We start from the raw sequence: 13,174 nt of genomic DNA on the forward strand, positions 1-13,174 counted from the left end.
GTTATGGTGAAGATAATCGCAACTCTGAACTTCTGAAGGCTCCCCCGATGTGAGATGCTGCTCTACACAAAAGTGTTGCTCACAGAGCAGTCTCTTGGGGTCCATCACATGCACAGTCCCACAGGCTCTAACCTGTCATTTCACAGAAAGGGAAGGGAAAGAGGGTGGCCAGTGGAGTGTATTCAGCTTGCAGAGCATCCAAGAACACAGGGGACGCAAGGCAGAACAGCCCACTTCACTTTCCCCTGAACTCCCCCCAGTTTGATGCCGCTTATTTCTGAACTCACCCCAGAGGAAGGAAAGGGGAGCAGAACACTTGTCCTAATTACAGATGGAAGAAATATTTACCCCTGAATAAGAGAACTACAAGTTAATATTCTCCTCCAAAATCGTTATGCTTACCTGGTAATTATGAACTTCAGGAGTATTTTTAGCACTAAGGAAGGGAAAAAAATAACGTATGTAATCAAGACTGACAAAACCCAAAGATACACAAAACAAATGGCTTTTAGATTAGTACTAAAAAAAAAAAAAGTAGAAGCCTGATTCTGTAACTGTCCAATGGAAGATCTGTTCCTGGCTGAATTTCACTAGGTCTGTTTAAGATCAGTCAGTTATAACAGTAAGGACTCTGAGTAACTGAAGAAGCATTATTCTTATTTGTATTTAACTCAACTGTGCAGCCAAAACAGTTTACTTGCACTAACAAATTACTAATTTTTATTAAAACTTCCAGGTCAGTTTCCTATACATCAGGGTTCTAGTCTTCAAGGAAGCATTACAGTTAAGTAAAATCCATACACTTAAGGACATCAGTAGTTTGTCTAAGATATAAGCCACCGCAATTATGCTGCAAAACTCTATTCTTCATTTTACATTCACGAAACAGGAACAAGTAATGCAAGATAAATTAGCACAACAGTAATAAGCAGAAAGGAAATATGCTTTACTTTAATCTGATCTCAAACACAAAAGGAAAAAAAAAAATTAAAAAACATGGAAGTGCTTAAAGTCTCCGAGGCAGTCCCCAAGGAGAGTCTGGTGCTGCATAATGACAGATCCCCAAGCAATTCATCCTACACCAGAGAATTTGTGTCAATAAATCCTTACGTAGAAATGGTGTTTAGAATCCTTTTTGCCTGACAACAGCAATTGATAGGTAAAGAGAACTTGGACAGTCACTTACCACAGTTGTGCTGCTTTCACAGGATTGTTTGCTTAAAAATCAAACAAACAAAAAAATGTAAGGCATGTGAAACATCAGTCATCTTACAGCTATTGTCATTGGGATGTCACACTACAGCTTAAGGGAATACTCGTACAGACATTTGCATGAATTTGTCAGAACCCAGAACAGTTACGAAACCATCCACATGTACCATATAATTGACTCTCATGTAACAAATAACACTATCTCGCAAATTCAGTAAGTTTGTATGGCTGTAAAATAGAGACATACTAAGGAGGAAAGGAGGGGCTTACAGCCTCTAGAAAGCATTCGTGCTTGCTGTCCTTTCCCCTCGCCTTTGTACATGAGAAGGAAGAAGTAAAAGTGCCCCCATAATACCACAAGGACTTTTCATGGAACTTGGGTTCATATTCTGGGAATGCATAGGAATCCAAAGACATCCTAAGGGACTATCTGCTCACTCTGCTACAAACAGCAACTATACCTCCAGCCTAAAGTAATTTAGAGAGGGATGTCTTGCAGTGCTCCTTCCTAGGTTTTTCTAGGAGGAATAAAAATCTCATCTTAAGTTATGATGTAAAAATGACAAAGCCATAAAGAGAAATCAATTTCTTGTCATTGCGTTCAAATTCAGCATGTTTCAACTCCCAGTGAAAGGTGGTTAAGTTCAGGGTCTGGAATCACAGAATTGTACAATAATCGAGTTGGAAGGGATCCATAAGGATCGAGTCCAACTCCTGGGTCCCCAAAGGACCGCCCCCCAAAAAAAACCGAACAGATCATGTAGAGTCAGAAAAGCAGCAACAACTGCACAGTGAAACTCCTCAATAACCCTAAAACTGTCTGGCTAGATAAGCAAGTCAGTGAGGCTTTTAGACACCACTCCACCCTTGATGACAAGTACACTTTTCCAAAGAGCACATTACATGCTTTCCCTCATTTGAGTTTGATGCAACCTTTCCTCTCTCCTCTACTGAGCAACAAAAGGAACCACAGATACCTCATTCTCCAAAGATGGGGGACTAGAAGAATTAAGCATAGTCAGAGATTAAAAACAGTAGATATGAATGACAGACTCTGATCTGGGAGGAAAAAACATGTCAGTTCTGATTTTTAAGTGGTCTGACATTGTGTTTTTCTGTTTATATTGTGATCCAGATTTTATGGTTGTAATATGACATTTGTCTCATGAGTTAACACCTGCATGACACCTGCATGTTCAGCAAACACATCTACACTTGCCTTTAAATGTTGAATGCCTTCGAGAAGGATATCGCTTGCTGGGCCGTCTTTCAAACGTGCTAGTTCTGCGTAACCTTGTCCCATGTGTGGCTTGATACTCTGTCCGCCCACTTAAAATACAAACATAAAGTTAACTACTGTCTTTTGCTGGATGCCGTACCTGCTCCTCTGTAAAACAAGTATCTTGTTGTTACTTCACTAAATACCTGAATCTGAAGCGTGATCCCAGCCTTATGAAGTCAGATCTACTAGATTTACTATTTGCTGGGGCTCGTAGTCTGAAGAAAGCATGGTGCTCCACTGCACACTTCCACAAATGTTTGCACGTTTTGGCACTGTCTAACCGGAAAACAAATGTGTGCTCTTGCTCTCTGCCCTAAATGCAGAAACAAAAGCTTTGGAAGTTGGCATGCATGATATTAGTTACTGCTTGTGGTAAGAGAAATGCAGCCTGGTCCAACAGTGTGCTGAGTCTCCCTTGTGTTCTTATCAGTCCAAGCACTCTCTGCACGTTGTTGGATCAGGCCAAAGAAAGTGAAGAAATTTACCTGTTCATCATCTTCTACAACCACAAGTGTTAGTTTGCTCTTTTTAAAGTCCATTTTTGTGATTTTAGGCCTAAACACACAGGAAGCAAACAGAAAATTAAGGGAAGAATATCATTTTATAATCTAGGACAATCCCCCAAACTGTATGAGGGATTTGCAATCCTGAACACCTCAGAATACGATACTTTTGTTATGAAGCCCTGGAAATGCAACTATATTTTAACAAATATTTCACATTACTTGCTAGTCGTACTTCTAACCAGGCCAATTTACCTTCCGATCTATTTTCAACTTGTAGATTCAATCTTCATTAAAAATATAGTCAAGACCCCATTATGTAAAGAAGAATTCCAACATTTTAACAGAGAGGAATATAAAACAAAAGCAGATTACCAAAAGAACAGGCCTATTTTATTTGCTCCTTCAAAGATCAATATGCCTGTTGGCGTCAGTCCAAGAGCATATTCACAACCATCTCTTCCCTACAAGCAAGCACAGGATCAATAATCAATACGCAATTAGTAGTGTAAATCTTCTATATAGTGTATCAAAATTCAGAGGTTTTAAACTTTATAATTAAGTTTGCATTTTTTAACATTACAGAGCAGAAGAATACACAACTGTATCGGGTGTAAACCAGAGAGCTTTGGCAGCAGACGGCTGCAGGGCACACTTTGTGAGAGGAGGCCATGTGGTGCCTCAGACAGCTTTGATACCCAAGGAGCTCAAACATAACACCCAAGGAGCTCTTAAACAGCTCACACATGTTTGAGAGCAAGCTGTAGCTGCCTGGGGAAGTTGGCATAAAAAGAAAAATTTGAGGAACATGGGAAAAGGCATGTGGAAAGGGACATGACTAGCTATGCACTCCTGGGAAGAGCCTGTCCACATGGGAGGGCCTATGGTACATCTGAGGGCCCACGGCCACCTCACATCATGGCAGGGTCACCACTGAGGGACTGCGGCCTGGAAGTGGTTAGACCAGGGCAGGTCTAACCTTGAGGAACCACAGCCCACAAGCACCTCACACTGGGGAAGGGACAGCCCCCAGGGACTGCAGCCCACGGAGAACCCCCCTGGGGCAGGATGGCCTCGAGGGAACATAAGCCTGTGGGCCACCCACGTAGCAGTAACAAGCACAGCGCAGCAAAGGAAAGTGAGAAAGAAGTAATAAGCAGCACAAAGAAACTGTTATGCAGATGACCCCAACATTATGGCCTGCCTTGGGAGGGGCTCAGTGTAACCTGCAGGGAAAACAAGAGGAGTTGATGCTAGGAAGAGGGGAGAGTAGTGCTAGACTGAAGCTGAGTCTAGGGAATGGGTAGGGAAAGTGTTTGAGTTTCTGTGTTTATTATCTTATTTTTTTCCCTTGGTACCCAAACCAGTAATTAAAATTTTATGTTAATTGACAGTATATTAAATTAAGTGACATTGCCTGAATTGAGTCTATTTTGCCTGGATTGCCAACTGCATCTCCATTCAATTTTCTGGCCCCATCTTGGTAAAATAAAATACAACATGGTTCTTACCTTAACTACATGCATATCTACACCATACATTTCTAGCCATTTTGCTTTGTTCAAGTAGCACAATTCAGCCTGCGCTGGGCTCTTTCCCCTAAGAACATAAAAATTAGTTTAAAACACAAAGTTTTTGTCTGTTTTAGAAATTTTAAAATTTGTTTCCCTGCTCCTTTTCTTTGGGCCCTCAGTCTTAATGACACTAAAGGGATTTCAAGCATATCTTATGCTTTTACTTTCTTCTCTCCAAGTGAAAATAGATCAGAGTGACAAAAACTGAAAAAGGTCTAAAATTGCCAATAAGGATGACAGCTCAGGTAAGGCAGGATCACTGGAATGTACCGCATTCACAAAAACACAGAAAAAGTTTTTGCTACTATCCTGAACGCAAAACTCTATGTGCATGCATGAAAGAGAAAGGATTGCTTCCAGCAAAAAAAAAAAAAAAAAAAAAAAAAAGACTGCTTGAACTGTTACAAAATGACCTAAAGAAAAGATAAACAAAAACCCTCACCCCACCAACCTTCCCCAAACTAAAACTAGTTATTTCTGGGGAGGAGGTTTCTGTCTAGTATACTTCTCAACTCAGGTAATTGCTGTTTTATGTTTGTTAAAGGGACACTTGTAGACATAGTTGACTTTGGAACAAAAGAAAACATTCTGTTGCTAGACACCACTCCCACACAGGTACCCTACCTGCACTCTTTCCATTTCTGGAAAATGTCAAATTCCATTGCTTCAGTCTGGTTTGGTGCAAACCTGAATTCAGACACTAGTTCTGGTGTGTGCTCTGGGTGTTCACACTCTCCCAGCTCAGCTGTAATTAATCAGTTGGAAAGTTAAAAAAACAAAAAAACCAGGATGACTACAAATATTGAATTCCATAATCTCCACATAGATAGTTATAGTTCATCTGTTTAAGTATGTTGTAGAAGAATACATTTTTGCTGATATTTTAAATTAAAAACATTCAAAAAAACTACCACAATCTCAAAACACTTCTTACAGCAAAATGAAATAAACTCATTTACAAGAGCAGTTTAAGATTGTGGTAAGCAATTCTAACATTTAAGAACTGCAGCCACTTCTCTGGGTTTTGAAGTGTTTAAAAGAAATAAAGTTTCTATTAAAAGAAAAAAAATCAATGCACTACTGTTTCAGAAAAGGTTACTTTGAAATTTCCTATCGCTCCAATGACATCATACCTCTCATTCCAAACATTCCCCATTCTGCTGCTTGCTTTGTTACATTAGTGTAGCCATCCAAACACAAAGACAATAGCCAGTCTCAAGAAACTAGTGATAAGGTTTGTTTGTTTTAACCCACGATGGTGATGTAATATTCATTAAGCAATTTTTAAGGAAAGCAATGCTGAAGCATCTCCATAATTGAGGTATCACTTTCTACTGACTTAGGTAGGGCCTGCTATATTTTCTTCTAGGAGCAGAACACTTGCAAGCTCTGCTGAGCTCAGCAGGAGATGCAAGTGTTAAGCGTCTCAATGACTTGTGCCCTTAGCTGTCTCGTGCCTGAGACATGCCTTGCTCCGGGAACCTCTCAGCCTCACAGACACTGTAACGTCACTGCGTCAGGTCTGAGACACAAACATCAGTGGCAAATACACTCTTCAGCAATACCACATCACCATTTGCTGTGATTCCAAACCAGTGCTTTTTAAGTTAGCGTCTCTTTAGGAAAATATAGAGGGAAATGAAAGCCCTTGAAGAAAACAGTTTTAGTGCTCCAGGGCAGTTTTACACAACATTTGCAAAAACTTCTAACCAAGATTCATAAATCATTAATTCAACCACTTTTCTGGATTTTGAAATATTTAAAGGAAGTAAAGTTTCTTAAGTTTCAAAAATACCTAGCAGGATACATTAAAAACATACGAATTTACATTTAAAATGTGATCTGTTAACCAAGAACATACTAGGTGTTTGAGTACTCGAGCTATGCTCAAACATTTTTGTCCTGGTTTTGACATTTGGCATTCCTGAGGATATTAAACAGAGTTCACTGATCTTCGTTTGTAACACATTTTTTCCCCTTTCCTTTTCACCAGTATTCTTCCATGGTTAGTTACAGTATTCTTATCTATACATCTTCAACAGATATCTCAGCTTTGCTGCTGCGTTATCTAAGTTGGAAGCCTATTTAACACAGATGGTGCGAAGAATTACTGGCAGTCCAATCTCCAGTACGTAAGAGGGGAGCTACAAACACATCAGTAAGAAGGACTTCAGAGGAAAAAAAAAAAAAAGAGTAAGAAACTAAGTCTGATGTGTTGACAACCATCTAGGAAAAACATGGGAGATTTCTCTACCATTTAACTGAGAGAAGGCGGAGAATGAAAGCTGACTATGCCATAAGGAGGACATGTAAAGATGACAACCACTGTTCAAAAGTTCACGTAGGACAAAATATGCCAGGAGAGATGCTAAGGCAGAAGCAAGGAAGCAAAGGTGTTACTATTTCATATAACAAGAAAAAAAAAACAGCCTTGTTTCTCAATAGCTGCACTGACTATTTACTCATTTTCTGGCACATAAATTATCATCCTTCTGATCTGTAGAGTTCTAAGAAATGGTCTTGAGAGCAATAGCTAGTAAGAGCCCGTGTAGCTAGGCAGCAGCTGTGTGGAAAGGGACCTTGGGGTCGTGGTGGATACTAAGCTCAGTATGGGTGAACAGTGTTCTGCCCCAGCCAGGAAAGCCAACAAGACTCTGGGTTGCATCAGCAAGGGCATCACCAGCAGAGATAGTGACGTCCCACTCTTAATTATCCCACTCTGCACTTGTCAGGCCACACCTGGAATACTGCGTTCAGTTTTGGTCCCCGCTATCCTATTCAAAAGAGGTGTGGACAGGCTGGAGGACGCCCAGAGAACCACCACTAGGACGATCAGAGGACTGGAAAGCCTGCCATATGAGGAAAGACTGGGGGAACTGGGTGGGTTTGTTCAGCCGGCAGAAAAGGAAGCTCAGGGGAGAGACCATCACTATGTTCCAGCACTTAAAGGGTAGCAAACAAAGACAACAGGCTCCCTTTTTACCAGGAGACAATGGAAAAGACAAGAGGCAATGGGTATGAGTTGCACCAGGGGATGTCCTGACTGGACACAAGAGTAAAAATATTTTACTGTGAGAACAATGAATCATTGGAATAATCTCCCCAAAGGTGTGGTGGATTCTCCAACATCTGGCTCAGGAGCACCACTATTTTTCAAAACATAGGCAGAGCAGAGGACCCGTCTCTTTGGGGTTTTCACAGAATCACAGAATCATCTAGGTTGGAAGAGACCTCCAAGATCACCAAGTCCAACCTCTGACCTAACACTAACAAGTCTTCCACTAAACCATATCGCTAAGCTCTACATCTAAACGTCTCTTAAAGACCTCCAGGGATGGTGACTCCACCACCTCCCTGGGCAGCCCGTTCCAATGCTTAATAACCCTTTCGGTAAAGAAGTACTTCCTAACATCCAACCTAAAACTCCCCTGTCGCAACTTTCGCCCATTCCCCCTCGTCCTGTCACCAGGCACGTGGGAGAACAGACCAACCCCCACCTCTCTACAGCCTCCTTTAAGGTAACTGTAGAGAGCGATAAGGTCGCCCCTGAGCCTCCTCTTCTCCAGGCTGAACAAGCCCAGCTCCCTCAGCCGCTCCTCGTAAGACTTGTTCTCCAGACCCCTCACAAGCTTGGTCGCCCTTCTCTGGACTCGCTCGACCACGTCCATGTCCTTTCTGTAGGGAGGGGCCCAAAACTGAACACAGTACTCGAGGTGCGGCCTCACCAGAGCCGAGTACAGGGGCACAATCACTTCCCTAGCCCTGCTGGCCACACTGCTTCTTATACAAGCCAGGATGCCGTTGGCCTTCTTGGCCACCTGGGCACACTGCTGGCTCATATTCAGCCGACTATCAACCAGTACTCCCAGGTCCTTCTCTGCCAGGCAGCTTTCCAGCCACTCATCTCCCAGCCTGTAGCGCTGCTTGGGGTTGTTGCGCCCCAGGTGCAGGACCCGGCACTTGGCCTTGTTGAACTTCATGCAGTTGGCCTCAGCCCATCGCTCCAGCCTATCCAGATCCTCCTGCAGAGCCTTCCTGCCCTCGAGCAGATCGACACACGCACCTAACTTGGTGTCATCTGTTTTATGACAGAAACGTCATACTTTGGCATGCCCCATCCTCTTTTCTTCTCTTTATTGGGGGGGTGGGGGTTATGTAGCATGTTTATATTCATTATCCGTGTTCTTAAATAAATAACTGCATGACCTGGAGGCAACTTTTAAAAAGAAGTTTTCTAGAATTTTCTGAAAAGTGCAAAAACATGTTCATAGTAAATACACTGTTGATTCGTTTATACAGAGGGAAAAAAGTTTACAGTATTTATATGAAGAGATCTGATGATGGTCTTTCAATTCTAAATTGAAAGCTGGAAATCTGAGAAAAAGTTTTTCCTTTTGAGTTTAATTACTACTTTCAAAAGCATACGTGATTAAATACAAAACCCATACAAGACTAATGAGGTAGTTAAAAACTTATTCTACCAGTGATAACTCGAGTATTTTTGTTTATAACCTTTATGTGGATAACCCCTAATTAAAGCATGTGATTACATATCTGCTTTACAAGTTATGCCATACTGCAAATCAATGTCATCTTCCAGAGAATTCCTTCACAGGGCTGGCAACAAAGCAATGATTTATGTTTGAAAGAGGATTCATACAAAATGCCAGCCTGCGAAACTGTTGTTTGAAACAAAGAAAGAATTAACGTAGCATAACAATTTCCTTGATAAAGAAAACTTAATGAAATTTACAGATGTCCTATAAATAGGACCTCTTTTTCAGAGGTTCTAGAGTACCTATTCCTAAATAGCCTTTTAGCTTCTTCCTTACCTTGAGGAAAGCCGAACTAAGCAGAAAGATTGGATTGTTTAGGATAAAGGTAACCTACTGGGGAGGGAATAATCGCTTGACATTTCTTTAGATTCTTCTGCTGAATTAAAAGATTCCACTATCAATAAAAATGTAATAAATGTTATAGAAAAATGCTAATTACAGCATAAGCCAGCAGAGATAATATATCAGTTGTAGTAGGTAGCAGAATTTTGGAGAAATTTATTGCAATTATGTCAAAATAGTGGAAAACAAAAATAGATCGCAGAAAAATATAAAAATACCACAAAACCACAACTTAGACATGTTCCCACATACAGTGTCAAGAAGTCTTAGTTCTGACACCTAATTGGAGATATTATAAATACCTATGTTCCACAAGTGGATGATGGATAGCTATTGTATTACATTTACTTAGTAATCACAGGTGTTAATTACTATCCAAAATGTTGAGGCATCAACCTATCATTCTTTGCTTGGTAGTTCTTGCTTAGACCAGGGGTGAGGTTACCGTTGTTTTTATCTGTGAAAATGGAAGCAATGAATCAAATACGGGCTCCAGATTTTCTCCACCTTAAAACCACAAATGGAGTTTGCCTGCGGCAGTTCTTTGCACACCTAGCTATCAGAGCTGTCCCAGACAGGTGCAAATGGAAAGCAAGACATAACCTTCTGCCTCAAGATTTATACCTGTTGCTGTTTGGAAATGAATTCCCAGTTTTAACTGTCAAGCCCATCTAGAATCACTGAGTTATCTTCATTGCTCTGTTACACTAAGAGACTCTGCCTCTTAGTTGCATGACTCCATGTGTCACTGCCAGCCACCAGCAGAACAAGAACAGTATTTTTCACTTCAATCTTTTTGCTGCTGCTAAGCGTAGAATGATCCAGATCATGACACTTTATTTTAGAAAAAATGAACTTGAAGCTTCATTACACAAGTTTCCTCCCTATCTGCAGAATAAACCACCTCAAATGAACCTTAGTTCTCATCCTTCCATGTACTTCTCTCCTCCCCAGTACCTGCCTTTCCCTCCCTTGTGCTACAACCATCTCCTGTTCCACACGCTGCAGAGGATCTCTCCCAAGCACTGGCCAGGCTACAGGAAGCCCATGTTCAAGGCTACACCCGCAGGGGCTGGTGTACCATAAAGCGTGTACTGCTGGGCCAGCTTCAGGCTCTGCAGATAACACTGTGCACGCACACCACGGCTTCTCCTTCAGTAGGGAGCTATTTGTGGTTTCCCTTCTCTGCTCAGCCCCTGGTTTCCATGAAACCTTTGTCTCCTCATGCCTTTGAGGCTCCTTCCCCTTGTTAAATATGCCAGTGTGGCACATGTTGTTTAGGAGTTATGAGTGGAGGGAAGGCACAAAGGCCATCTCCCTGAAATTCTCCTCCCAAAAGGAATGGCGTCAATATATGATCAATGAGAAGACATTAGTAACAAAGTGCGATAAGAAACCAATGGGTGAGCATTTTAAATACAATAAGACAAATCACTTTCAAAAGACTGCATACCTTGGAGACACAGAGCTGCTAGTTCAACAGCAGTTTCATACGGGCATTTCAGTCTTAAAAAAAAAAAAAAAGAGAAGAAAAAACAAGCTATAAAAACAATGTATTTTTTTTCCTAAGTGACTTCTTGCCAAACAGCTAAAAAGCAGTCTGACAGATGAAAGGGGCACATCGACTTCCACAAGATCACTTAAACCACAAGCTATTAATGATATAAAATATCTAAAATTAATTTTTACTTGCATATGATTATTTTCTCATTTGGTACAGTCTCAGTAGTGCCAAACACATGATATAGTCTACTATAAAACAAGCTTGAGTAATAGAGACAACCATGTTGGTTTTCATTATTTTTAATTAAAAACAATAAAGATCAGATACGAATTTATTGGCCAGGGTGAGACTATAAACATACAAAATATTTTCTGAAGCATTCACTTGTACAAAGAGTGATGCACTTCATCATCTTTTCCTCTTCTAGTTTACTTGTCAGACTGAAAAATATGGCAAGCTTATGCTACATTTTAAAGTCATAAAAATCAGGACAGTCTTTGCCCTATTTATGTACTTCTATCATCTGCTCAATCCACAAAAGGTGTTTACGCATTTTAGTTTTCAGTCCTATTTACACAAAGTCATATGCTTCTGTATCCTAAAGGAAAGAAATGCTTATAGAACTGTACACCACATTTATAATCTGTGCATGAATACCGTAAAGAATGGAAAAGATCACACAAAGTAAAATTTTATATCACTAAGAGATTAACTATTATAAATACTTTAAATTACAGCTGCAAGAGCAAAGAGGTACTTACTTCCCTGAAAGAATGTCTTGTCGGAGCTGTAATACAAACAGGTACCTGACAAATAAAAATTCATAAAGTCAAAACTATATAATAGTGTCACCTTTCAAGCCCCAAAGGTCGGAAAAATACCCCAACTCATTAAGTAGTCACAACATTTTCATTACTTTCCTCTTAAACAAAAGGGCCTTTGGGATCATTCAGATATACCTTGCCACCTTCAAAGTTCCTTGAACTTTCGCTACACTTGAAGAAGGGACTGTTATTCACCTACTGCTTATGCCCAGTACATCATCCACCTCCAGGTCACAAACACTGTGCTCCACTCCAGGCACACAAAGGAGCAACCTAAAAGTCACTGGCAATCCGATGTTTTCCTGAACTGTTTCAGGCAAGAACTAAACTACGGGATTTAGACGCAAAACACAGATAAAGGCATGAAGACTTTTGGGGCTACCTCCTCAAACAGAAATACAGAACATGGAAGAAATCAAAGCTGGGCTAAAGGAAAAGTTCAGACCAAATGTTCACTTTAAATGGCAGAAGAGCTCTGAATAACAGAAACCTGAATTCCATGGAGCCCACACATTTATTTAGAAGGCCAAGTAGGTATTTACAGCCTGCAAACTGTAGTATTTTAAGCTCCTGTTAATCTCCAGCTCTAGCCATGCTTCATGTTTCACAGCCACTCAGAGCTGAGGTTTGAGGCATGCAGAAGTGCCCGAGGCCACACGAGAACTCTGTACAGGACAGGATGGCACAAGCAGGCTCTGCACTGCTCTGCACACTGAGGGTGAGGCTTGCAATGATGAGTGTAGCAAGACAAGAAGGCATGAAGCGCTGCTGTCAACCAAGTAAAGGCAAACCTCTCCTATCTTTACATAGGATGCTAGAAAGACAAAGTGCTTTGCATCACTGAGGACGTGCTGTGAACGCAGTGAAGAATGAATAGTTGGAATCAGACAGCAGAACAGAACTAAAAAGGAAGATTAAAAAGATTTCTTGTGATACACTAAAGCAGAATGAGATTTATCCACATTAGCTCTGTGTCACATTTCTGATTCATGTACTTGGCTAATACCTGACTTGCCAAACCTGGGTATTTGCACACGTAGATTAATGACAGACAAGTATATTTCCTGTTCCTATTGTTTCTCCCTGATGATTTGCAATCCCATGAACTCATCCAATTTTGCAAGAAAAATCCGAGCAGTGTTTCTCATCAGTGCCACCTCGCCTGCGCAGCACTGCAGCTCTGCTCTGGTTGCGATGGCTTTGCTCCTTTTCTGCATGCAGATGGACAGGCATCTGCATCTCACCTGTTGGTATTCCAAGGCAGCATACCTTAAAAATTCTCCACGACACGCATGTACAGACACATTCCTCTGTTGTTTTTCTATCTTAACTAACTTAACCAGGTCCCATAAAAGTGACAGCAGATAGCGTCCAAAA

At 40.9% G+C, this 13,174-nt stretch overlaps 1 protein-coding gene across 9 annotated transcripts in view; it reads right to left on the reverse strand.

The window, feature by feature from the left end:
• EPB41L4B (erythrocyte membrane protein band 4.1 like 4B) overlaps positions 1-13,174 on the reverse strand; it is a 174,885-nt gene that overhangs the window by 88,804 nt on the left and 72,907 nt on the right. For all 9 annotated transcript variants that reach the window (XR_007157561.2, XM_048046016.2, XM_066992624.1 and 6 more), the window contains 10 exons: positions 11,735-11,779; positions 10,923-10,975; positions 5,196-5,316; positions 4,509-4,596; positions 3,373-3,461; positions 2,980-3,049; positions 2,638-2,807; positions 2,432-2,541; positions 1,187-1,217; positions 403-436 (listed from right to left, as the gene is read on the reverse strand). Coding sequence is in view for 8 of the 9 variants with exons in the window: in XM_048046016.2 (XP_047901973.2) it covers positions 403-436; positions 1,187-1,217; positions 2,432-2,541; positions 2,638-2,807; positions 2,980-3,049; positions 3,373-3,461; positions 4,509-4,596; positions 5,196-5,316; positions 10,923-10,975; positions 11,735-11,779 (811 nt within the window). In the remaining variant the exon portion in view is untranslated. The remainder of the gene's footprint in view (positions 1-402; positions 437-1,186; positions 1,218-2,431; positions 2,542-2,637; positions 2,808-2,979; positions 3,050-3,372; positions 3,462-4,508; positions 4,597-5,195; positions 5,317-10,922; positions 10,976-11,734; positions 11,780-13,174) is intronic.

Source organism: Anser cygnoides, chromosome 2 (genome assembly GCF_040182565.1).
Source record: "Anser cygnoides isolate HZ-2024a breed goose chromosome 2, Taihu_goose_T2T_genome, whole genome shotgun sequence".
Classification (NCBI taxonomy): Eukaryota; Metazoa; Chordata; class Aves; order Anseriformes; family Anatidae; genus Anser; species Anser cygnoides.